The sequence below is a fragment of the Lactuca sativa genome, chromosome 3 (genome assembly GCF_002870075.4).
Source record: "Lactuca sativa cultivar Salinas chromosome 3, Lsat_Salinas_v11, whole genome shotgun sequence".
Classification (NCBI taxonomy): domain Eukaryota; kingdom Viridiplantae; phylum Streptophyta; class Magnoliopsida; order Asterales; family Asteraceae; genus Lactuca; species Lactuca sativa.
Genome location: NC_056625.2, coordinates 196400105 through 196427896, shown reverse-complemented (window position 1 = coordinate 196427896; position 27792 = coordinate 196400105). Strand labels below are relative to the sequence as shown.

Below are 27792 nucleotides of genomic sequence, written 5' to 3'. Positions count from 1 at the left end.
CAAGAACGAGAGAGAGAGAGAGAGAGAGAGAGAGAGTGTGTGTGTGTGTGTGTATGTGTGGTTTTTTTTTTCATTTTGTAATAAAAAAATCGAAAAAAAGGTAAAAGCGTCACTTTATAAAAAAATCAAAACAAAATAGACAAAGTTCGCAATAAAATGAAAACCTTTAGATCATAAATGCTAGTCCAAACTTTTTTAAATTAAAATGACAATTTTCACCTAACCTCCAGAACCATTCTTGCAATTTTGTATTTCCTTTGTATGGACAATATTTTAAGAAAAAATTATAATACTTTACATTTTGATTCACTTCACCTATAAAATGTATTTGGTTGAGAATAATATACCAAATTTTTTTTATAAAGAATATATGTGAAGCCAAATGGCAACCCCATTACCCCACCGCCCACAACTATCCGATTACACAAAACATGTGTCTTCTACCACTCAGGATCTTTATACTTGATACAACCTACAAGTGGAGGTCTCTCCTTCTCCCTCCCTAACCATTTGGATTTTTCAGCACAAAGAACCAGACACTCACGCACGCTCTTATTTATCTTTCATTCTTTCACCAACACCTAATTCTCACCACCCACAACTCCTTCACAACCACTTCTCATTTTCCTTACTTTTTCTCTTTAGCGTTTCAATTATTGAACTCGGTATTCTGTTTCCTCATCTCCATCGTTGTTAATCCTGTAAAAAATGGGTCTTTTTTTGTTCTAAGAGATGGATATTGAGGCCAAACCCCGAAATTCTGATCCAATTAAGGTATGAAAAGTGTAAAACAATCGATTAAAACCAAAAACTTCGAAGTTTTTTTTTGTTTTCTTAATGTTCGATTCTGGTTTCTTTCATTGTGTTGCAGAAAGAATCATGGAGAACTGTGATGACTTTAGCTTATCAAAGTTTAGGGGTTGTTTATGGCGATTTAAGCACCTCTCCTTTGTACGTTTACAAAAGTGCGTTTGCAGAAGACATTCAACATTCAGAATCAAATGAAGAAATATTTGGGGTTTTATCTTTCGTGTTCTGGACATTAACTCTAATCCCACTTATGAAATACGTTTTCATAGTTCTTCGAGCTGACGATAATGGCGAAGGAGGGACTTTTGCTCTGTACACATTGTTATGTCGCCATGCTCGTGTAAGCACTTTGCCCAATGGTCAGCTTGCAGATGAAGAGCTTTACGAGTATAAAAAAGACGAAATTACTTCTGGTTCGAGGGATATTGGTTTGAGTTTGAAATCGACGCTCGAAAAACACAAAATTTTGCAGAAAGCTTTGCTTGTTTTGGCTTTGCTTGGTACTTGTATGGTCATCGGCGACGGCGTTCTCACGCCGGCGATCTCCGGTATCGATTTTGAAATTCCAAATTTTCTCCTTTTTGTATTGGGTTTTGCAAAAAGATTAAAACCCTTTTGTCGTTTGTGATTTTTTGCAGTTTTCTCTGCTGTTTCTGGGCTTGAGCTTTCTATGTCGAAAGAACATCATCAATGTAAGTTTTCATTTCAATTTAATTTCTACCCTAATTTGTTCAATTGAATGCGAATTCTTGAATTTGTTTACTTTTGAGCATTTAATTGTTCTTGACTGGTTTTTGGAATTGAATTTGTGGCCATGATGAGCTACAGTAAGGTGCCCCTCCATTTTTGGTGTTAAAGAGGATAAAAGAATATTATTATATAAAAGATTTTCTTTTTTGCATGAAAATAGGAATTATAATCAATTGGGAATTCAAGAAGCCTAAACAATTTGGATCCCAAAATTGGTATTAGATTATAGAAGAATAAAATCACCATTAGCCATTTTAGTCTAGTTTTTATAATTGATTGATACGTTTGAAAATTATAATATAAATTCATAAATTAAAGGAAGTTTCGTCACACCCTCCATAAAAATTTATATTCAAGTAGTAGATTTTAGTGAATTTTGTGAATTTCTAATTCTTCGAGTTCTTGAATTTTTTTATAGCGTCAAGGGTTTTTGCTATTTTTGGCTGTCGAGTTTATGGGTTCTTTGAAAAACTAAAACAATTTGGATTCCGAAAATACCCCTATATTATCTTGAAAATCTATCATTTTTAGTTTATAAATAGGAAAAACGAGAATCCATTAGGGTAAAGAATTTCGGGTATTGAGTTGTTGATAGCTTTAAGGGTTTTAGCTAGTTTTGGCCATTGAATTTATGGGTTTTCAAAAGTCCGCAATAATTTGCATTTTCCGTAAATACCCTTAGGTATCTTGAAAATCTATTAATAGGAAAACAAGTTTCAATTCGGGTAGAATTGTTGTTCTTGAATTGTTGATAGCTTTAAGGGTTTTAGACTTTTAGCTATTAAGTTTGTCGTTTCTTTAAAAACCCAAAACAAATTTGTATTCCAAAACTACCCAAAACAAATTTTTATTCCAAAGCTACCCATAACAATTTAAATTCCAAAACTACCCTTACCCATGAACAAGAACAACACAAGAAGCCAAGTTGAACACGATAAAAAAATCTTGAAATGCTTTGTGAAGTCATTTTATGGCTGATATTCTTCGTGCCCATTTCAAAAGAATAGTGAACAAATGCTGACAAGATCATGATTAGGAAATAAATGCTTGGTTTTATTCTATAATTATTCAGATTCTTGACTACTTTGATATCTATACAAATATTATTATTCTTTCAAACGTGATGTTGGTGGACAAAGAGAGGGTAACCAAATTTATATTTAAAAAAAATAAATTATTTTGAGGGGCCTTTCGAGATAAAGTTTCTATCGTTGTCTACAATTCAATCACCATCAACTACATAAACTATAGTTGTCTTATAAAATTATTGAGTTTTAGGTCAAGAATGCAAGTTAAACATGATCAATTATCTTCACCATAAAGTTTCTTTAAAAAGTAACATAGTAGCATGAAATATAATAAAAAAACAATTAATTGGTTTTTTAACGTAAATTAGGTCAGATTATTGCAAAAAATACGTGATGGATTTGCTTTTTATGGAGTCGTTTTCTTGCTTACTTTAATTTTTCCACTAACTTATGAATATGATTTCCCACTTTAAACTCATTTTCATTTGATAAGTTATCGCGTTTGTTTGGTAATAGGTTGACAGGGATTGTTGGTGGTGTTTTTTCTTTTTAATTTTAATTTTTTTTTTTATGTTTTTTTGATGTAAGATTGAAGTGGGTTTTCGTTTTAGCAAATGAAAAAGAGACGCACTTTTGAAGAAAAAATATTATGTCGGAATAAAAGTAAATAGGACAACTAAAAATTCAAACGTTAAATTATGGTTAAAATGCTAAAATTGTAGATTGGATCAAGTTTTGATTAAAGGGTTGTGTGCAAGAAATAGTAAAGTACTTTATTGATTTGTTTAGTATATTAATATATTATCCTATTTTTATTTATTCTTATTAAAAATTAGAACAATAAACTATGGCCATGGCGTCCGATTACAAGGCAATATTCATTGATATAGTTGGATAGAATTTTCAAAGTATAATGTTTTAATAAGAAAATGTTGGAAGTATAATGCTAAAATTGGATAGGGTTTTCAAAGTCCAATACGTTAATAAGAAGAAAAAACATAAGGTGCAAATACAATGTTGTAATAGAAAGAAATAAAGTAGGATGTTATAATAAATAGTATGCAAAAACACCAACTTATTTTCAATTATTTATGTGTTATAACATCCTACTTTTATTTCTATCCGATTATAGCAATTATAATTTCTTGTAGATGATATTGCTATGCTTAGGTAGATTTTTCAAAGTACAAAACTATAATCGGAAAAACTAAAAATAAGATGCTATGCCAAACAAATTAATGAAGGTATGTTCTAATTTCGTAAAATCTTTAAATTTGTGGAAAAAACGATATCAAAACAACAAACTGGGCTCTTTAAGTCAGCTATCTAATTGGTCACTGTGTATCTGATTTACATCTCACATGATAATTACAGATGTAGAAGTCCCCATTACTTGCATCATACTCGTACTCTTATTTTGTCTCCAACATTACGGGACCCACCGTGTAGGGTTCTTGTTTGCACCAATTGTGGTAACATGGCTCTTGTGCATTAGCACAATTGGAGTTTACAACATTTTTCATTGGAATCCACAAGTTTTCCAAGCACTTTCGCCTTATTACATGTACAAGTTTCTCAAGAAAACAAAAAAAGGCGGATGGATGTCATTGGGCGGGATTTTGTTGTGTATAACAGGTATTCGATCAACCGTTTTTGGTGAGTTGACTTTTCTTGACTTCTAAATTGACTTTTGTTGACTTTTTCCGACTTATAGGCTCGGAGGCTATGTATGCTGATCTCGGTCATTTTTCACAGTTATCAATCAAGGTAAAATCATTCAAACTAATAGTTGTTTGATATGTTAGTAAATTACACTTTTGGCCCCTCTACTATATTGATTGTTTCAATCTGATCCTTGGTTCACTGTTTCTTATCGTTTAACGTTTTCCTCCGTTACCGTTTAAGTTAACAGTCATTTGATTATTACCATGTTACCCCTATCTCCTTTCAAAACCCTAAAATCAAACCAAACTACCCAACACCCTTTTATATTTTCTCAAAAACACGTGGGTGGGTTGCACCCGTCAACATTTTTTTAATATTTTTTAAAATACATTTGTTAATAATTAATACATAAAATATGATTATTTTGTCTTTTTGTATCCAATCATCCATACAAGTGTCCATTTTGCCACCCATATTAAAAACCCCAAAATTAAACTTAACTAAAAACCCAAATCCAATTTTTATCACAAAATATTATTATCAAATAATCTTTAGATTCACAACTTATAATTTACCATTTAATAATTTTTACCTAGTATCTTTTTATTTTACATTTTGACCCATTTATGCAGATGGCTTTCACCTTCGTGGTTTATCCTTCCTTGATTCTCGCATATATGGGACAAGCTGCGTATCTCTCCAAACATCACATCCTCGAAACCGATTATCGAATCGGATTCTACGTATCTGTTCCCGGTAGGTCAAAATTGACCTAATTTTCTGCGAAATTGATCTAATTTTGTGTTTATTACTGTAAAGAAAAACCAATTAAGATTGATCTGTGTTCCGATTTTGTGCGAAATTGATCTAATTTTGTATCTATTACTACACCAGAGAAAATAAGATGGCCAGTTCTTGGAATCGCGATACTTGCTGCAGTAGTCGGAAGCCAAGCCATAATCACCGGGACGTTTTCGATCATCAAACAGTGTTCGGCATTGGGTTGCTTTCCGAGAGTAAAGATTATCCACACGTCGCCTACTAATAAACATGGTCAAATCTACATCCCTGAGATCAATTGGACGTTGATGCTGCTATGTTTAGCAGTCACAATTGGTTTTCGCGACACAAAACATATAAGCAATGCAGCAGGTACCTATTCTCACAATAGCTTAATTTATTTGTTGTTTTCAGGGTGTATTTTGCCCAATTCAATATCCTCAGAGGACCTTGGTTTTCGCGATACTAAACAAATTTTATACTCCCTCCATCCAAAAATTATTGTCCACAGACAAAAAAAAAAACACACAAATTAAAAAAAGCAATAATTAGTTTTGTTTTTTTTTTTAGTAAAATGACTCCCTTCACCCTTTTTAAAACCAATGGGAAATATGTATTTGTAATTATTATAGTTTACTTTATTAAATGTTAAGGGCAACATGGTAAAAATGTATATCTAGTTTTGGGAGTGGACAATAATTTTGGGACAAACTAAAATAGTAAGGTGGACAATTATTTTGGGACGGAGGGAGTAGTATTTTTTCATAGTATGGAAATAAATTTTAAAAAATTGTCATAGTTATAAAGTACAAACATTATATCCCTGGTAAAGACTTTTTAGAATACTAAGATTTTGTTTGTGGTTTGTAATTGCAAGTTATATAAAAGGATAATATTTTATTGTATTTTTTAAAGTTTGTTGTCATACTAATCATGTGAAATGTTATATAAGAAATGATTTTGATTTTAACTTTTTAACAATTATTATCAAAAAGAGCGATGAAAATTAAAAATATTTGTACCATATGTCTAATGTTTTTGATTTTTTACAGGGTTGGCGGTTATTACGGTTATGTTGGTAACCACGTGCCTAATGTCACTCGTAATGGTTCTTTGTTGGAGAAAAAGCATCTTCTTAGCACTCGCGTTTATGTTTTTCTTCGGTTCGATAGAAATCCTCTACTTCTCGGCATCCCTAATAAAATTCCGCGAAGGTGCGTGGGTCCCGGTGGCCCTCTCGATCATCTTTCTAGTTATTATGTTTGTATGGCACTACGGGACGATAAAAAAATACGAATTCGACGTACAAAATAAAGTCTCAATCAATTGGCTTTTAAGCCTCGGGCCCACTCTCGGTATCATGCGGGTCCGCGGAATCGGGCTCATTCACACTGAGCTCGTTTCTGGGATCCCTGCGATTTTCTCACATTTTGTAACAAACCTCCCGGCTTTTCACCAAGTTGTGGTGTTCCTATGTGTGAAATCGGTCCCCGTGCCTCACGTAAGGCCTGAGGAGCGGTTTCTAGTTGGGAGAATCGGGCCGAAAGAGTATCGACTGTATCGGTGTATAGCGAGATACGGGTACCGTGATGTTGACATGGACGATGTGGGATTTGAAAACGATCTCATTTGCTGTATAGCAGAGTTTGTCCGGACCGAACGGTCTGGACAAACCAGTGCCGGTAACAACTCAGTTACCGGCACTAGCGATAATTTGTTATCAGAAGATTCTGATAACGATAGAAAGATGGCAGTTGTTGGAGTGGCTTCAGCGAACTCTGAAGGGAGTATTAGAATGTGCGAGGAGGAAACAGGGTTTTCGCCGGAGATAGCGGTGGTTGTGGCGGCACCACCGCCGGTTCCAAGGAAGAGGGTGCGGTTTGTTTTACCGGCGAGTCCCCAAATGGATACGGGAGTGAGAGAAGAGTTGCGGGAACTTATGGAGGCACGTGAAGCGGGTTTAGCTTTTATCCGAGGACATTGTTATGTGAAAGCTAAAAGGGGTTCGAGTTTGATGAAGAGATTTGTGATCAATTTTGGGTATGATTTTTTAAGAAGAAATTCTCGAGGTCCGGGTAATGCTTTGAGTTTCCCTCAAGCGTCTACGTTAGAGGTTGGAATGGTGTATCAAGTTTGATTCTGAGGGTATTATGGTAAATTTGGTTTTGAGATATACATTTGACGATGAAGGCCGTTCATTGTTCTGTCTAACACTTGGGCTTATTTGGTAAGCCCATGGGCTATAAGCATTAAACATTATTCATCGTGAAAGATACGAGAAAACACGTGATACATAAGTGCATGTAATGAAGTGTGATTTTTGTTGTATATATCATAAGGTAAAAGATGGGGTGGATCAAATGTATTATACCAAAAAAAAAAAAAAACTAAAAATGGAACTCAAATAATTTAAATTAAAAACCTTAGCTAAGAAAAAATATGATTTAAACGGGTGAAACAATTTGAAAGTTACTTGGACTAATTAATTGTTTATAATGTTTAAAATTGATTTTACTAAAAAAGAAAATGAATCATTACTTTGTTAATATTTTGGTGTGTATGCCTAATATTGTAATTATTAATGAAATCAATTAGCCTATTAGAGTTGTCAATATTGAGATTTTATATATGTTTGCTTTTTTATTTTGCAAAATCATAATTATAATATCGAATCTGATAGTAAGATCTTACCGAAAGCATTTTAAAACATAAAAACTGTATTTTTATATGTCAGTTAATCATTCAGATAAAATAAATAGTTTAAATTTAAAACATAAAAAATACATATTCAGTAAATCAATAAACAAATCAAAAGTATTTTACATAAATAGTCTAAGAAAAAATATTATAAATTTAAAACGTAATATTAATAACGATCATAAGATTTTATACGATTCTATGAGGCTAGCACGATCTTGCCGAAAACGACTCTAAGTAAGATCAATATCAATTTATCTAGATGAGATCGTAGAATCATATGTTCAATATTGCGACATTAACACGTTAGATCAGATAAATAAATGTTTGTGGGTTAACATAAACACTATCCAAAGGTCTAAACATAAATTCAAAGATACTCTGACTTAACGGTTGATTATATGTAATATCATATACTTTGGAATTTATTTTGATAGAGAGGGGTGTAGCGATGTAAGTGTAAGAGTGAGCCTTGCCAACCCACATAAATTTGAGGTTATATATATATATATATATATATATATATATATATATATATATATATATATATATATATATATATATATATATATATATATAAAAGGAATTAGGGTTTTGATATGGTTTATCCTATTCAAAAGGAAAAACATTGTTTCCTATGTCGATTAGATTTCATTTTAGATTATTTTAATGATGTAAGACAATATCATGTGCAACTTAAATAAACAATTTAGTTTAGAATGCATATACAGTTATATGTTGTTATCGTTCGAAGAATTTTGTCACTCGTTTATATTTTAGAAATTATTTGACCACCCTAAAACAAAATCCTGACTGTCACTGTTGGTAGACAATATCTTCATGTATAAATAATGTTAGAAAATCAACAATGGCAAGATTTTACTGGAGAAATAAGAATAAGTTAATAAATACTAGTTGAACTCTAATTAAAAAAAAGGAGGAGAGTGGCAGTTAATAAAATGTGTAAAGGCCATAGTTGCGTGACTAATATGAAGAAAAGGAAAATTGTTTAAGATCATAAAGAAAGGAGGGGAACCTTAAGATATGTAATTTTTTTTTATAGAATTCTTCAAATACCTTTGAAGTTTTGAAGAGCCAATTTGTGAATTTGAGAATTAGTGGTTGAGGTCCTAATGGAAACCACGCCCTTTCTCTAGTGCTATAGATCTTACACACAATGAAAAAATAAATAAATAAAAATAACCACTTGCTTTATTTACACATGAATATGTATGAGAAACAGAAAGTTATTGGGGAATTTTCTATGTTATTCCACACAAAAACTAGATTACAAAGTCTTCTATTTATAGCTAAAAAAATATTGTAGTTGCATGTGTTCCTATGAAATTGACAACTAAGCCACATTATTCTCCTTCAACTTGGTCAATGTTGGTTTCAGACCCCTCTTAAGATCAAAAGAATATACCCAAATAGAGCAAACACAAGATTGCAGGGAAAAGATTCCCAGTTTTTTCTTCTTCTTATTTCGGATAATAAAAACAAGAACTTACAAGGCTTTAAATAACAACCAAAAGAAACAAATTGCTAAGCTAAAAAACCGAAAAACGTGTCCTCATAAATAGGTGGCAGCTACTCCACTTATTCCTTTAGACAAGGTCAACAAAGGACCAAGTCAGAATAACTTATCCCACAAGCTCCCCCTTAATTCTGAACTTTGTCTTCAAGCTTCACAACTCCCTAGAGATGCCTCATCTCTATAAACTTGAGTCTGGACAGGGCTTTTGTTAAAGGATCTGCTCTATTCTTCACTACTAATGTGCTTCACCTCAGATTGATTCCTTTCAATACATCCTCGTATGAAATGGAATTTTGTGTTAATATGCTTGCTTTTTCCGTGAAAGACTGGATTCTGCATAAGGGTTATGGCAGATTTGTTGTCTACATACAACCAGACACTTTCTTCTTTCAGCCGATCAACTCTTTTAGTAAACTCCTTAGCCATAAAGCTTGACATGTTGTGGCTGTTGCTGCCATAAATTCCGCCTCACAAGAAGATAGAGCCACCGTATATTGCTTCTGAGATGACCAAGTAATTGGATTTCCTGATGATGAGGTATGCTCAAGTTTTAAAAGACTTTATCAGATACTTTGATGGGTTCTTCAGCAAGTCATAAAGAATGAAACTCGTATGAGTTCTTAACCCATTTTCGTTTTTATTTTTGTGTTTTATCAAATAACTTGAGAAGAAGAGAAATTCTTTGTGGTTATTTACCTTCATTCAAGTTGGTGTTTCTTTGGAGACTAAAAAAAAGAAAACGAAAATTTATGAGATCTACTTCTTTTTCATATTTCAATAGCTTTTTTGAGCAAGCAGAGGGGAAAAGAAAGTTCATGAGGAGAAAACCTCATCAGATCTTGTTTTTGTTTATATCTTGAGGTTTTTCAGAAGGTTGAGAAAGAAGAGAAGTTTTATGAGTTTTAAACCCACTTTCATCAGCTCATAAGATCAGAAAATCATTTGTTAGTTGGCGTTTTCCGCATATAACTCCACATTACAACTTCAGCTCTTGTATTAATTTGCATTTTGGTGATTTCTTGAGAACATTGAAAAGGAAAGAAGTTTTTACAGTTCATAAACCATCCTTTTTCTTGTTCAAATTGAGAAGAAAATCACATCAGACCCACTTTTGTTCATATGTTGGTGTTCTTCAGTAAACTTGAGAGGAAAAGAAGTTCTTACCTTATTTTTAGTTTATATGTTATAGAAAAACGTTTTTTTATCTAAATTTTATGTGTAAAACTTCAATCCCTGCAACATCTATTTGTACACACAGCTATGTGGCTTGTACATTTTACAAAACCTCTAAAAAAAGAGGAGAAGAAGGGAGGAGAAAATTTGATGGGTCTTAACCCACTTTGAGTTGTTTAAGTTGTACACACAGCCATATGGTTTGCACATTTATGTGAACAAGTTTGTTTAAGTTGTACATTCAAATATGTCTAAGTTAACACTGAGAAAGTTGCATTTCACATCAGTGTACCATTTCAGTTAATGGTTTTCAAAAATATATATATACATATAAAGAGTAAATATATATATATATACACAATATACAATTTTTACAGCTTTCATTTACACTTCTTTTGTCACCATTTCAGAATATAATAAAAAAAAAAAAGGGAAAAAGGTGCATAGTGCACCATACAAATGACGCAGCTGTCAATAGTAATATATATATATATATATATATATATATATATATATATATATATATATATATATTCAATACATACAGCACAAAGAGAAACTCAAATACAACATACAACTGTTGTTAGCTGTTGTTGTCATTTCATAGCTGACCAAAAAAGAAAAAAAGAGGGGATAAGAAAATATGAATTTGGGCAGATTATTTGCGGTTTCTAACAAAAATAATAGTGATTTTGGGTTGTGACATTTGGGATTCATTTAAATTGGTATTTAATGGGCTTCCTCCACAATATAAAATGGTCCAATTTTGCAAGACAAAATCAACAATTTTATACCCGCGTGCCGCAAGCCCCGCTCAGCAGAATGCGTTGCAACTTAAACTCTCGCGACATTTTCAAAAAAAAAAGGGGAGGGAGAAGAGTAGTACCATTACTACTACTACTACTCATGACGCATTCCAGAATAATCCTTAACAACTGCGCTGCCCAGCTATCAGTAGTCGTGTTGACCAACTTTAGGCAGTCTCGCTACTCAGCTATCGCCATTCATGTTGATCGGTCACGCCAATCTCGCTATTCGGCTCCCAACAGCCACGCCGCCTAGATCTTAGCGGTGGCACAGCCTGGCCCTCAGTAGCAATGTGGTCCAGCACAATAGCGACAAAACCCAATCATCAACAGTTATGTCGTCTGACCGACAGTCATACTGCCCGACTCTTATTAGCAGCTATATGACGGTCATTTCCCTTTTCTTCGCCTCCTATAATAAAGGGGGGGGGGGGGGGTGGCACGACACTATGTAGAAACAATTTTTATTCCGAAAGGGGTAGAGTTAAAGTATATGAAGAGTCGATACCGTACGTGGTAGTGCATCCCAGAGGTGGCACTAATATCCCGGATCGAAAGGGCAACCCCGTGGTTCAATCCTCGGTAGCCTCGTTGCCCATCTCTCAATAGCCTCGTTGCATAGTCGTCGGCAGTCAGCCAAGACAGCGAGGCACCGATCGTCACTACAACTAATGATGCAGTAGAGCATCAGGTGCCATTCCGCTTTAACCTAGAGTGTTCACGCGAGCTAGCCACATAGATCGTGGGGTGCTACGCCCAATCATGTGAGGTTCAGTACCCTCGCCTCGAGTCGTATGGCTCCTCAGCCCGACTCCATGATAGTGGCAAGCTCCGCATGCGAGGTTCATTACCCTCGCCTCGAGTCGCCTGGCTTCTCAACCCGACTCCATTCTAGCGGAAAGCTCCGCATACGAGGTTCAGTACCCTCGCCTCGAGTCTCCCGGCTTCTCAGCCCGACTCCATTCTAGCGGCAAGCTCCGCATGCGAGGTTCAATACCCTCACCTCGAGTCGCCTGGCTTCTTAGCCCGACTCCATTATAGTAGCATGCTCCGCATATGAGGTTCAGTACCCTCGCCTGTAGTCGCCCGGCTTCTCAGCCCGACTCCATTCTAGCGGCAAGCTCTGCATGCGAGGTTCAGTACCCTCGCCTCGAGTCGCCTGGCTTCTTAGCCCGACTCCATTATAGTGTCATACTCCGCATGCGAGGTTCAGTACCCTCACCTCGAGTCGCCTGGCTTTTCAGCCCGACTCCATTATAACGGCAAGCACCGCATGTGAGGCTCAGTACCCTCGCCTCGAGTTGCCTGGCTTCTCAGCCCGACTCCATTATAGCGGCAAGCTCCGCATGCGAGGTTCAGTACCCTCACCTCGAGTCGCCTAGCTTCCCAGCCCGACTCCATTATAGCGGCAAGCTCCGTATGCGAGGTTTATCACCCTTGCCTCGAGTCGCCTGGCTTCTCAGCCCGACTCCATTATAGCGGCAAGCTCCGCAAGTGAGGTTCAGTACTCTCGCCTTGAGTCGCCTGGCTTCTCAGCCCGACTCCATTATAACAACATGCTCCGACCATTTCACGCGATGCTCTTCCGCGTGATTTATCTACGATCATTGGCAGCCAAGCCCGATCCATTCCACGTGATGCACTCTCGCGTGATCTATCTACGATCGCTAGCAGCCAAACCCGATTTGTTATACGCGAGGCTTCCCGCACGACACCTCCATGATCATTGGCTGCTAAGCCCATGCTATTCTCATAAGTCGTGCATCACAAGCTTCTTCCACACCATGATCTTGGTGCTTCCCCTCTCACAGTCATCATGGTTCTCTTGTGCTTGGATGATCAATGAAGTGTTATCCACATTACAACCTGCTATGGTGAGGTTACTCTCCAACAAGAAGGTCATCCCGACAGCGGCCCTGCTACCAACTACCTTACAGCATCTCTGTTTCCTGGATCTCGGAAATAGTCCCGCTGTGTAACCCTACCTATAGCCTCGTCATGTACCCTACAACATCTCTGTTTCCTGGCTCTCGGAAACAGTCCCGCTGTGTAACCCTACCTGTAGCCTCGTTGCGTACCCCACAACATCTCTGTTTCCTGGCTCTCGGAAACAGTCCTGCTGTGTAACCCCACCTGTAGCCTCGTTGCGTACGCCACATCATCTCTGTTTCCTGGCTTTCAGAAATGGTCTCGCTGTGTAACCCTACATGTAGCCTCGTCGCATACCCCGCAACATCTCTGCTGCCTGGCTCTCGGCAACAGTCTCACTGCATGTTCCTCAAAAATTCTATTGTCTGGCTATCGACAATAGTCTTACTACGTAACCCTCGCTAGCAACCTAGTCGCCCAGCTCTCGGAATCTATTCCTTGCCTCCCCTAAGAAGGGGGGGGGGGGGAATAGGGTTGGTACGCCGCAATGCAGACTATGTAGATGGTTACTGGTGGCATCCCATCTCACATGGCTACCACAACAATCACGTCGGATAACAGTCTCAGGGACTGAATGGCAAGCTTACGCTTCTTAGTTACCCCGGTCCGACATTCAACTGATATCAGTGTCGCGTAACACTCTTTAGCAGCCTCGGCCCGCATGATCGCAGCAACATTTACGTTGCATCTCACCGACCGGCTCGCACTCCTCTCAATGAAGGAGTATCAAGTCAACTCAAGCAGCGTTTGGCTCATCGCATAACCCCACGACGTTCGTGGGCAAGTTTCGGTCATTTCTCTTTATTATTTAAATGCTTTGGTGCTTTAACTAGTCTGATCCGATTGTCAGCAACCCAATCGCATCAGACTAAGGGGACTTGACGACGCACAATTTATATGACTAAGTTCAGTCCGATGTCATTGGTCGCATACCAATAACACCAGACTCGGGGGACTTGATGAGGTATGGTCCATTAGCATGGCCCAGACTACTCTAGCGTGCCAACCTAGCCTGGCGTTCTCCCGCCACCCTTGCTGGGGACTCCCTTGCCAGCCTCGCTGGGGATTCTCCTGTTGGTTTATATGACTAGTTCCAGTCCGATGTCATTGGCCGCGTACCAATAACACCATACTGGGGGGACTTGATGAGGTATGGTCCACTAGCGTGGCCTAGACTGCTCTAGTGTGCCGGCTTGGCCTGACACGCTCCCGCCAGCCGTGCCTGGGGCGCGCCCGCCAGCCCCGCCCGGCGCCTCTGGGCGGTCTTGCCCAACTCCTTGCTAGTTGGGCCTGAATTAGGCTGGCCCAAGGCCTGACCTAATTGTCCCCTATATAATTAATAGTACCTCCTCCATGGAGGAGGACCTTCCCCCTAGACTCTCCCGCAAGTGGCTCAGCCGCCACTAGACTTCCCCATGGCTCGGCCGCCACTACACTCCGGCTGGGTGGCTCAGCCGCCACCTACCGCCGTCAGCCACCACCAGCACCAAGATGGTTCTCTCCAGCTATGGAGGACCGTCTCAGATCTTCTAGCTGATCTAACTTGACCGTCAGAGCCCGCTCCCGGGGCACAGTCCCTGGGGCGGCTCTAACGCGTCTCTCTGATGGTGACTTGCAGATCTCCACCGCAGCAGAAGACCAGAAGCGCCGCCGGAGGTACATGTTCCATCACCTGATAAGTAGAAAATCATTCCTGTTGTACCCTTTCTACCATCAATATCCATTCCATAGCAGCTATCACTGAATCCAATAAGCTTTCTATCTCCACCTTTCTTGTACACTAAACCAAAGTTGGTTGTTCCCTTTATGTACCTTAAGATATGTTTGACTGCCTTTAGATGACTTTCATTTGGAGATTCCATGTACCTGCTTACTACTCCAACTAAGTAGCTAAGATCTAGTCTCGAGTGAATGAGGCAACGAAGGCTGCCAATAAGTCGCTGGTACTCAATAGCATTAACCGGCACTCCATCTTCATCCTGTGTTAAACACAGACGTGGTTCCATTGGGTATTTGAGTTGGGTTACACTCTCCCATTCCAGCTATTTGTAGAATCTTATTAGCCTACCCTGCTTGACTTATTGTGATGCCATCTTTGCCTAGGTGAACTTCTATCCCTAAGTAGAAGGATAAAATTCCTAAGTCACTCATATCAAAGTTTTTCAACATTCGTTTTTTAAACTCATTCACCAGCTCTTCACTTGTTCCTATTACAATCAGATCGTCCATGTAAACTCCAACTATCAAGGCTTTGTCTGACTTATGGAGTTTATACACAACATACTCCTGTGGACATCTCTTGAATTCCATCTCTTTCAATGTTTTGTCAAGTCTATCATTCCAAGCTCTCGGATCCTGATGAAGACCATAGAGTGCCTTGTTCAACCTGTACACCATGATCTATTTTCCTGTAATGACAAAACCAGTTGGTTGTGTGACATATACTTCTTCCTGCAAAATCCCATTTAAAAATGCTGATTTTACGTCCAAATGGTGAACTTTCCATCCTTCACTTGCTGCTAAAGCCAACAATGCCCGTATTTTTTCCAAACATGCTACCGACGCAAAGGCTTCATCAAAAGAGACACCCTTTTGTTGTACATATCCCTTGGCCACTATTCTAGCCTTGTATTTTGTCACGTTTCCTTCAGCATCTTTCTTCAACTTAAAGACCCACTTCAGACCTATTGCCTTTTTACCTTTAGGAACGTGAGTTAACTTCCAAGTATCATTCTTTTTAACAGATTCCAACTCCTGTTTCATTGCTTTTATCCACTCCTCTTCACCGAAGGCTTCTTCATATGTAGTGGGTTCTTCTCCAGTATACATTAAAACTTCTGAATCGTCCAGGGCTTTCGTTTCGTCGTAAATGTCGACCAGCGATTGAAATCCTCGGACCGGTGTATCATCATAGGTTGACCTGTCGACACTTGGAGCTTCTTCTGATGATGAAACTACGATGCCCCCAGAGGTATGGGGAGATACACTCGTGCTATTATGTAACGACCCAAATTTTAAAGAAAATTTTCACTTTTTAATTAATAAAACATAATTGCTTAAACCATAAAATTCCAACATAATTGCTTTCAAATCATCGATTCAATTAACTTGTTCAAATCATCAGAGTGTCCCAAATCCTAACAGTGAAAGAGAGCGATAGAGTGCACGCCGCGCCATCACGCTTTGTCCTTGCCCCTGGGCTCAGATGTACCTGAAACAATCAACAACCTGTAAGTGAAATGCTTAGTGAGTTCCATAGAGCATACCACGCACCACACATACCCATATCATGTTAGCTAATTAAAGCTACACACATATCATATAAACCATGCATACATAAAACCTGTAATAGTGTCATGGGCTACCCCACATGGTCTTTACCTAGGACTGCCATGGGCTCCCCCACATGGTCTTACATTCAATGCCATGGGCTACCCCACATGGTCTTTACCTAGGATTGCCACGGGCTACCTCACATGGTCTTACATCCAATTTCATGGGCTACCCCACATGGTCTTTACCTAGGGCTGCCACGGGCTACCCCACATGGTCTTACATCCAATGCCACGGGCTCCCCCCGGGGTCTTCATGTAAAACACACAATCACAAATCACATCAAAACACATAAAGACTAACACATGTAACATAATTACATAATGTGAAGGCCTTGGTGCCTTAGACCCATAGGTATGGTGAGAAGACTCACCTCCAACTGCTGAATACAATAGCTGCTCTTTTAACAGTCCGAAACCACTAGTGTTGAACAATAACAATATTAACCCAAGATTAGAGTTGATCATGGCCAAACTGAAAACTTAACCCCAAATTCCTTTCCAAATGGCCCAAGAGTCTTCCTTGGCTCAATGTGCCCCAAGGTCCATGTTCAAAATTTATTAAAGGGCCACATGGCCCATCAAGGCCCAACTATAATACTTCCGGCCCAAGACTGATCAATTGGCCCATTAACTCAAAATATGGCCAGGCCTATAGATAGATTAAGGCCCAAAAGGCTTATGGGCCCAAAACAAGTCCAAGTCTATCAGGGGTGTGTATGCCATGCATACCACCATGGTACATGCAACGTACCTAGCTTCTGCGCATTACGCGTGGCGTTCTCTATGTTACGCCCAACGTAGGAGCAGATTAAGCACTCTTTGCATTAAGTAATTATTACTCGATGGTTCAACGTCCCAAAATCATATCTGAGCACATTTTAACGACCTAGGTCATAAAGTTGGCAACTTTATGACCTTGCATGCTATGAAGGACCTCAAAACCTCATTTCTCACTCTAAGACCTTAGGTAAGAGCTCTCAAATCATGCATGGAGTCTTAATACCCACCAAGGTCGTAACTTTATGCACTTAGCATGCTTACAAAGCTCAGATCTGGACATCGCAGTCTCTGGAGTTGCTTCACATCCAAGAGAAGGTCTAGATCCAACTAAAGGGGACAAAATGGAAACCCTAACTAGATCTAAAGAACAAGATTAAAAAGGTCATGACTTTATACCTCCAGAAGCCTTCCAAGGTGAACCAAGTGCAGAATCTTGAAACTCCAAGCCACTCCAAGCTTGCTTAGGATCTCCTTCTTCTTGAATGAACTCTACAAAGACCACAAAACCCACTCCTTAGGCTCAAACTCTTTCTCACAATGATTCTTAGGTGATGAGGGACGAAAATGAGGCTCTAGGGGCGAATAAGGTTGGGTCCAAGGGCTTAAAGGTGTTTAAATAGGTGGCAAGAACGCACATTAGTGTTTTGGTCCTCTGTTGCGTACGTTCTACGTACCTTCTGCGTACGCCCCACGTACGCACAGTTCCTTCGCGATCCTTCCATCTTAGTACACTTAGTGTACCCTAAGGAAACCATTAGCTAATTAATTCAAATTTGAGGGTTTAAAATTATTACTTGACTTGGAGTGTTACAACTCTCCTCCACTTGAACTAGACTTCATCCTCAAAGTTTGTAGTTGAAAACAGATTGGGATAATGCTCCCGCATCTCCTCGTCCGGCTCCCACGTCCATTCGGAGCCCTTCCGGTGCTTCCATTGTACCTTTACCAACTTCACTTCTTTGTTGCGAAGACCCTTCGTCTTCCTATCTAAGATGATGAGCGGTTTTTCGACATAATTCAGGCTCCCATCCACCTGAATGTCGTCTAAGGAAACAACTACGGTCTCGTCACCAACACACTTCCGAAGCGGAGACACATGGATGGTGTTGTGAATCTGACTAAGTTCCTCTAGTAGCTCTAAACGATATGCCACTTTGCCCACTCGGGCTATAATACTGAACGAGCCTATGAACCGAGGCCCCAACTTGGCCCTTTTGCAAAACCTGATAATCCCATTCCAGGGTGACACCTTCAGCAGTACAAAATCCCCCACCTGAAACTCAAGATCCGAGCGTCGTCGGTCAGCATAGCTTTTCTGATGGCTCTGCACGACTCGCAACCGGTCACGCACCTGTTGAATCAAGTCGGTGGTCTTGAGCACCACCTCCGTGCTCCCCATGACTCGATGCCCAACCTCGTCCCAACACACTGGGGTCCTGCACCTCCGTCCATATAACATCTCGAATGGAGATCAGTCGATACTGGCATGATAACTGTTATTGTACGAAAACTCGGCCAGTGGGAGGTACGTATCCCAAGTCCCTCCAAAATCTAGCACACATGATCGCAACATGTCCTCCAGTGTCTGTATCATCCTCTCACTATGACTGTCAGTCTAAGGGTGATATGCCGTGCTAAAATGTAGCTAAGTACCTAGTTCCTTGTGGAACTTTTTCCAAAACCAGGATGTAAACCGAACATCCCTATCTGAAACCACCGACACTGGCACCCCGTACCTAGCCACTACTTCTCGAACATAGATGTCTGCCAACTTTTCTACGGATATACTCTCGGAGATCAGAATGAAGTAGGCACTCTTTGTCAGTCTGTCCACGATGACCCATATGGCATCCACTCCCCTTGCCGTCCTCGGTAGCTTCGTAATGAAGTCTATAGTGATTTCTTCCCAATTCCATATGGGAATAGGTAACGGCTGAACCTTGACTTGAGGCTGCTGATGCTCGACCTTGACCTTCCTGCAGGTCAAGCACCGCTCCATAAACCAACCGATCTCCTGCTTCATGCAGGGCCACCAATAACTCATCCTCAAGTCCGTATACATTTTTGTTGCACCTGGATGTATAGAAAACTTGGACTTATGCGCCTCCTATAATAACCTCTACCTCACTCCTGATATCGGCACCCATACTTGGCCACATTGCGTCAACAGGCCGCGACTATCCTTAACAAACAAAGGATACTGCCCCCGAATTTTCTCCATTTTCCAATTCTTCGTCTTCACTCCCTCGACCTGGGCCTCTCTGATCATGTCCAACAGAGGCAAACTCATAGTCATCCTCATACAAATATCCCTAATCGGGGACCCCGCCACCTTGCGGCTCAATGCATCGGCCACCACGTTAGCCTTCCCTGGATGGTATAAGATCTCACAATCATAATCCTTCATAACATCCATCCATCTCCTCTGCCGCATATTGAGGTTCTGTTGATCCATCAAATACTTTAGACTCTTGTGATTAGTATAAATGGTGAACCGCACACCATACAAATAGTGCCTCCAAATCTTGAGGGCGAACACCACCACCCCTAGCTCCAAGTCATGTGTGGGGTAATTCGCCTCATGAGGCTTCTGTTGGATTAGTGTCTAAGGTTGTAACTATATTTGGTAAGTACTTGACCCGATTGTGCATGGTCCTTCTGGGTTGCCTTCACCATAGCAACTTGATAGGGTGATTTAGAGAGAAGAGATATTATTATTAATGTATTATAGGAATAATATGTTATAGAAATAATAATTTTATTTGATTAATATAAGTCATAAATTAATTAGGAATTAATTTGGTGACTTAAAGAGATTAATTGAATAAAGGGGTATAAACTGTCAAATGTGTGAAAGTTGTATTATGAGCTGATAATCCTTATGGATATAGGGTTGGACGATTTTAAGGATATGGATCACCTAGAAATCGTCCAAGGCCTTATCTGGGTCGGGATTTGGATTGCTTTGAGGCTAAGTTATCCAATTAGGGTTTAAGGGTGAAATCCTAGGAGCTCACAGTACTAATAGACCCTTAGGGTTGAGGAAATCAGCCACCCTTGTGTGCGGAGAAACCCTAGAGCCGATTTCCCTCTTCCTCATCTCTCTCAAGTCACCTTCTTGCTAGTTGGTGTTTGTAAGCCATTAGAGGAGTGGCATTTGTGACTCTTAGCTCCAAGAAGAAGAAGGTTTCAAGCAAGTAACTCAAGGTATTATTCTAGATCTGTTTTTCATATGTTTTTGTTCTTAGATCTTGCCATGAAAGTCTTGGAATTATTGCATGTTTAATTAGTGAAACCTAGATCCAAGCTATAGGGTTGTATGTGCACATAGGTAAAGTTCTTATGTCTAAAACCCATCAGTGGTATCAGAGCCATGATTGGTTTCAATTGAACATGATGCTTAACTGTTTTACTTGCTGAAAATCGTTTTTCTTGCCCTCTGTCGACTCAACTCGGTGAGTCAGTCTTTGGACTCGGCGAGTTGGCCCTACTCGGCGAGTCCCAAAGCTGGACTCGGCGAGTCCAAGCGTCAGACAGAGGAAAATTCGGGATTTTGTTGCTGTTTTGTCTTGGATTGATACCTAAATCGTTTTATTATGTAAAAATCCGAATTTTAACTTAATTTAATGATTATCCTTGACATAAATAAAGATAATTTCAAATCTTTTAAATATTGATTATTTATATGATAAATATTGGACTATTTAAGATTATTTGGTAATTATCTAATGACTAAAATTGGATTAGGTCAAATATAGATAATTATGAAATTAATTGTTTAATTTGAATTTTTTGTTATTTGATCCCTATTGTTTGAAAAGTTCAATTTCTATCCCGAAGTTTTGAAATTTGAATTTTGTGATTAATAGTTTAATTTAGAAGAATTTAAATTTCAACCCCTAGAGTTTTACAAGTTTAAAATTCAACCCTATACTATTATATTATTAAAAGCTTTATATATATATATATATATATATATATATATATATATATATATATATATATAAGTAAAATAAAAATGCTAGTCTTACCGTTAATAGGCCTCATTCACGAAGCCGGTCTATAAGGTGGGTTTAAGGTTGTTGCCTATAAAATGGCGCTTATAGGGTGTACACTCACACCCACCACTTGCTTGACCGGTGGAGGGTCGTTAGCCGAACGGGTAGGATAGGGCAACTCTCTCTCCTCATTAATAAGTATAATGAACACATAAAGTAACTAAACTATTTTATAAAATTCCCAATCTTTGTTACTTTAGGAAAAGTGAATTGACATAATCCCATGAAATTGCACTTTGCACCCTCGCTGAGAAGTTAGTGGAGCGTGTGTGGTTTACCGGCACACTAATTGGTTCTAAGCAAAGGTGGCAAGGGGTGATTCATTGTTTATCATAGTTCGATGGAGTGTGTGTGGTTTACCGGCACATCGAATAGATGATTGTAACAATGAAGGCACCATGTAAATTTGCATGGTAATTCACACCCGCTTTGTGATCCTCGGTATCCCAGTCACAAACTAGAGGGGTATATCGAGATTTAAACATGCCATTGAAAGGTTCAATGAATCTCTAAAATCTAGGAATTCTCAATAAAACTTAAATTTATGTTTTCGTGGTGAAGAATTAGTGAATCGTCATTCACTTACCTCCAAATTATTTGCATGATTGGATTACGACATCCCTTTTCTAATATGTGAATAATGTTGTTGGGTCCTAGCCCTAATTTTTCATTTTGGGTGTTTAATTAGGGATCCAAATTCTAATCAAACTTTGTATTTTCTATTTGTAGATGTCAAATGCAAACAACGTTTTTGCCAACTCATTCACCTTAATGAGTCTCTGCCAAAAGGTGACCTTCGATGGTACCAACTTTGGCGAATGGATAAGATACATTCGCACCATTGCACGCTATGAGGACAAAGAGTATGTCCTCGATGAAAAGCTCGAGAAGGTCAACCCGGAAATCGCTACTCCCAAAGAGATGGTTGTGTTTGAGACACACGAACGTGATGCAACGAAAGTACATTGCATCATGATAGCCATTATGAACCAAGAATTCCAAATGTCCTATGAGGACATGTATCCATATGAAATGCATCAAGACTTGATGGAGAGGTACCACCAAAGCGCGAGGCAAGAGCGCTACGAGATCATTACAAACATGATCACCGCTAAGATGGGAAATGGAGAATCGTTGACTGTGCACTTGCAAAAGATGCAACGATATGCTGATCATCTTCGCAAGTTAAATGTTAACTTTGGGGAGGATTTGGCCATCGACATCGTCCTTCATTCCTTTCCTTCATGCTACAACCAATTTAGGATGACCTACCACATGAATAAGGAAGAGGTCACCCTAAGCAAACTCCAAGGACTCCTTAGGACTGCTGAGAGCAACCTAAAGGACAAGTCTGTTGCACCATCTCCCGCACCAACCGTTGCTCCTGTTTTGGCAATAGGGCAGGGAAGGGACAAGAAGAGGAAGGCTCCGTCAAAGAACCACCGCAAGGGAAAGTCCCAAGATGGTTCCTCTTCTAGTGGGACCAAAGTTGATCCCGCTAAGCCCAACCCTAACCCGAAGGAGGCAGAGTGCCATCATTGCGACAAGATAGGGCATTGGAAGAGAAGCTGCCTGGAATATCTACAAGCCATCAAGGAGGGAAAGATCAAGCCATCTTTTGCAGGTATATACACAATTAAATCTAGTAATTCATCTCACACTGTTTCTTGGGTTCTTGATACAGGATGTGGTTACCGCATTTGTTCTGATTTGCAGAGACTAAGAAGAAATAGAAATGTGGAGCAAGGAAGAATAAATCTAATCATGGGAAACAGAAGATCGTCGCCTGTCACCAAGATTGGAGTGTATTCTTTAGTGCTTAGTAATGGATTAGGTCTAGATTTAAATAATTGTTGCTACTTGCCTGATATGTCAAGAAACATCATTTCATTTCATGGTTTGTTTAGACAAGGATTTAGATATTCGTATAATAATATGAATGGTTCTATTTATGCTTATCTAAATGGTGTTTTATACTTTGAAGCAATGCCTTGTAATGGAATTTATGAGACTGTTATGGTTGTAGATAACCTAGGAAATGATGTGTTGTGTATAGATTCTTCCAATAGTATGGATAAGGCATATTTGTGGCATTGTCGTCTTGGACATGTCAACAAGAAGCGCATAACCCAACTCCAAAAGGACGGAGTGTTGGAGTCATTTGACCTTAGGGAAGATGACACGTGCGAATCTTGTTTACTTGGAAAGATGACCAAGTCACCCTTCACTGGCACTTGTGAGAGGGGTGAGGGTTTATTGGATCTCATACATACCGATGTATGTGGGCCCTTTAGATCCACCACAAAGGATGGAAAACGCTTCTACGTAACTTTAACCGATGATTATAGTAGATATGGGTATATTTACTTAATCAAGCACAAGTCTGAAACATTTGAAAAGTTTAAAGAGTTCAAGAATGAAGTGGAGAATCAATTGGGAAGGAAAATCAAGATGCTTCGATCTGATCGAGGATGAGAGTGCCTAAGTCTTGAATTCCACGACTATCTCAAGGAATGTGGAATAGTTTCACAATTGACGCTACTTAGGACTCCGCAGTTAAATGGTGTGGCAGAAAGGCGCAATCGAACCTTGTTGGACATGGTTCGTTCTATGATGAGTCGTGCTTCACTACCTATCTCATTTTGGGGGTATTCCTTAGAGACTGTTGTAGGGTTTTGGTATACTACAACATCCTATGGTGCACATACAACCATAAATACCTTGGATCTATGTTTTCACTAATTATACATGTAAATGGTTTCCAAGGTATTAATCTTAGAACTAGCATGCATTTAACATAAAAATATAATATACTAGTTAGCATGACATACCTTTTGATGGAGCTTGAATTCTTGGTGTATTTAGCCTTAAAGAGCTTAGCCCCAATAGTGTGGAAGCCTCAAATGGAATCACAACACACCATGGACAAAGGATGAACTTGAGAGAGAATTCCATGCACACAAAAAACGCCATGAACTCTAAAAAGATACAAGTGGCGATTTTGGGAAATGAAGTATCTATTTATATATGGGATTTCTAGGGTCATGGATATAACCCAAATCCATACCCATGGGTTTTATGATCCATGGTTCATGTGGCCCAACTCTTTATGTATCCATACATAAACTTGGTCCAACATGGATCATAAGCCCAACACATATAAATATAACTAATTATCATAATTAGTCCCCATAGATTTAATTAGTCTCTTTCGACCACTAAATTAATTCCAAATTAATTCTTGACCAATACTAATTAAAACATATGATTTCATATTAATATATTATTACTTATAATATATTAATAAACCATAAATAACCTTCTCTCAAAAGCCCATCCTAACAAATTGTCTTGATGATATGCATCCCAAATGGACCATGCTACTCTCGGGTCAAATACATACCAATAATAGTTATGGACGTAGACACCTAATCCAACAGTCTCCCACTTGGATAAGTCTAAAACTATTATTCAAGTATGACTCCAAGATCCCGATTAGAAATTGTAGCTCTTAAAGCCACTGTGAAACTCTGAACAAATCAAATGACATGTCCATTAGATAAGGGATCATATATTCCTCCATTCTAGATATCATATGGACTGAGACATGGATTATAATCATTCTCTCTGTCCATTTGCTGTTTCCCAATTTCCGATTTATGACGACTGACTAATTGAACAAATCAAATCAGTCCAAGCCCGGCCGAGCACTTACGTTTGTCATCACTAAATCATCGAGGGGCCCACAAATATCGCTTTTATTCCGAACGTAAAAGGAATGGATAAACTTCGACTCATATGGCTTGTTCTACTACTTGTTGAATCATACACAAAGGCGCGTTTTATAACATCAAGTTACCAATTCGTTTTCGTGCAATCAATGTATAACCAACTCATAGTAACAACTCATATCTCTAGGTTTGAAGAATGTAAGATATTATCGTCTCATGATCACTCGTGATAAAATCCATGAAGTGATTCCAATGAGCGCGGATTGAATCCAATACTCAAAACTTATGAGCACTCATGAGTGTAGTAGCCCTTTGTCCAACATCTTAGACCTCTACAAGCCAACCCATGACAGTCTTAATTCATATCTACTTCCAACATATGACCGACAGTGGATGGTTTGAATAACTTAGTCAGCTAGAACAATGACCTAGTTTATTCTGGAAGTCAAAACATGCAAAATGAAACACAAGAATAATTGAATCGAATATGGTATCAAAACCAATGAACATAAATAAAAAACCTTTTATTTATCACCATATGATTACACATTATTCATTATATATTGTTTCAACTATCAACTTTATTCTTTAATTTAAAACAATAGTTGTCCCATGCTCCAAGCATGTACACTATGTTTTCTAAACACTAATCATGCCATACACCAAGTATGTATACTATGTTTGTCTATGATCTTTACTTTGTGAAATAGATCAATTGAACATAACTCCAATGATCCTCTTTTCATAGTCCCAAATCCTTACTGCAAATGCAAGAATTCCAAATTCATGCCCTTTACTGAAATCTGTTAGATTCTAAACTTATATGCATTGATCGTCTTGTAATGATTATGCACAAAGTCAGAAAGACTTGACAAAAAACATTACAGAGCATTCCAAAGGATATCAACTCCTTGGAAACATTCATCTTGCATTAAGTTTCCTAATCTTACACAGATGGAATAATTTCTAACTTTGAAACATTTCCATATTCCATTTTGACTATCACTTCTGAACAAGAGTTGCCTCCTTACAGATTATGTCAATATCGTCCTTCCAGAATTATCACTATACTTCCAACTGTCATTGAGCAACCAATCTTTGGTAAACCTTAGATTGTCCTCGACAATTGTTTAATCCTTTTAGTCATATCCAATTCTAGACCTTTTCCCTTCTTAATGCCCCAGGCATTTGGAAAAATTTAGAATGGATGAATATAGCACATGCAATCGATCCTATATCTGAAGCATATGGGACACGATTCATGATGTCTCACATAAAGACTAAACCAGTCTTTTGCTATAACATTTCCATTTCTATTTGCCATGTTCTCATAATTCAGATTATGAAATGGGATGCCGTAATCATAATCGAATTTTAGAACGCAAATAATGGAACCATATATAGAATTTCCTTATGTTGAGCCATTCCAACATGAAATTCATATATATATCCTTGACTAAATACGATTAAAACCACAATCTAAGCTTTTAGATTTGAGATGAAGTATAATTTCTCTCCCTTAATTATAGCAAAACAACTCTTTCCCAATTGAAACTTTTTGTTTTCTATAATTAACATTGCTAACTTGCAATACTTTATCATAATTATCATGCTCCCACTAACATGATGATTATTAGCATAACACTTATGCTCCCACTAGCTTTGACATGTACTCAGAAATTAGCTGACTTTCTTACCAAAGTTCAGATTTCTGATACTAGATTGTTTTGATAAAACTTTATCAAAATCATACACCTCTTTTAGATAGGTCACATGTGTGTCTAAACAATTTTAGAACTATGAAAAGGGATGCCGTAATCATAGTCTCAATTGTTTAGACCATTTTGCCACTTCTCAGAAGTCCATGTTAGTGTGTCGGTTAACCACACAACTCCACTAACGACTTGGAGAATACAAATATCACGATTGCTATCTACTTCAAATCTACTTGGTGGAAGTGTTTCCTCACCATCATTTTCAGGAATCCGAGAGAAACCTTATGACCCTTAGATTTAATGGTGTATGTGTTCTTACCCATGTGAATTGTCAAAACCATAGTCACAAGACAAGGATAATGTGACATCCCCATTTTCGCGGCCAGAAAAGACCGATTTTGTTTATGCTTTATAAAAATCAGAGTACTTCTTTTAATAAAAATGTTGCGGAATTTGTTCCCAGAAAAACATGATAATCGCGTTATCAAAGCATTTCTAAAGAAATATATTTTTATTCACTTTTAAAAACATTTTGGATGTCATCGTCAATACAGAAACATAAGCATAAATAGAATTTACATTTATTTACACTAGTGATCTACATCTCTTTTAAATCTCTCAGTGTAATGTGACTTCATATCGACACCTGTGATACAAATAAACTGAGTGGGTCAGGTTGGGAAACCTGGTGAGTACATAGGGTTTTCAACACACAATAATATAATTATTATGTTTTAACAATCAAACAATCAACCCAATTACCCATCCCCATTATCTTCTTTGTTATTAAGGATCTACCCTAAGAACCAGCTATTTCTCATTCATTCACTCCTAAGGATCATCCTAAGGAAACAACATGAAGTCCATTGTTGCCAATGACACTTTGGTCAAGCGCAGCTGCTAATCTTGTCACTTAGGCGCAGCTGCCAGAATTGGGACATTTCCTATGAGGCGCTTCTGCCGGTATTGACCTTTTAACGCCACTGTCATGGTCATAA

At 38.4% G+C, this 27792-nt stretch overlaps 2 protein-coding genes across 2 annotated transcripts; one reads left to right on the top strand and one right to left on the bottom strand.

Moving 5' to 3' along the window:
• The first annotated feature begins 398 nt into the window (after nucleotides 1–398).
• LOC111879828 (potassium transporter 8) lies at nucleotides 399–7394 on the top strand. The gene is made up of 8 exons (XM_023876263.3): nucleotides 399–774; nucleotides 872–1358; nucleotides 1449–1502; nucleotides 3963–4223; nucleotides 4303–4355; nucleotides 4886–5009; nucleotides 5148–5405; nucleotides 6086–7394. Exons 1-8 carry the CDS (start codon nucleotides 733–735, stop codon nucleotides 7168–7170), a joined length of 2364 nt encoding a protein of 787 aa, XP_023732031.1. The 5' UTR covers nucleotides 399–732; the 3' UTR covers nucleotides 7171–7394.
• A 2262-nt stretch (nucleotides 7395–9656) lies between these two features.
• Nucleotides 9657–15181, bottom strand: LOC128132879 (secreted RxLR effector protein 161-like). Its single transcript, XM_052769878.1, has 2 exons — nucleotides 14815–15181; nucleotides 9657–9793 (listed from the first exon to the last, which is right to left on the bottom strand). Exons 1-2 carry the CDS (start codon nucleotides 15179–15181, stop codon nucleotides 9657–9659), a joined length of 504 nt encoding a protein of 167 aa, XP_052625838.1.
• Nucleotides 15182–27792: the final 12611 nt, after the last annotated feature.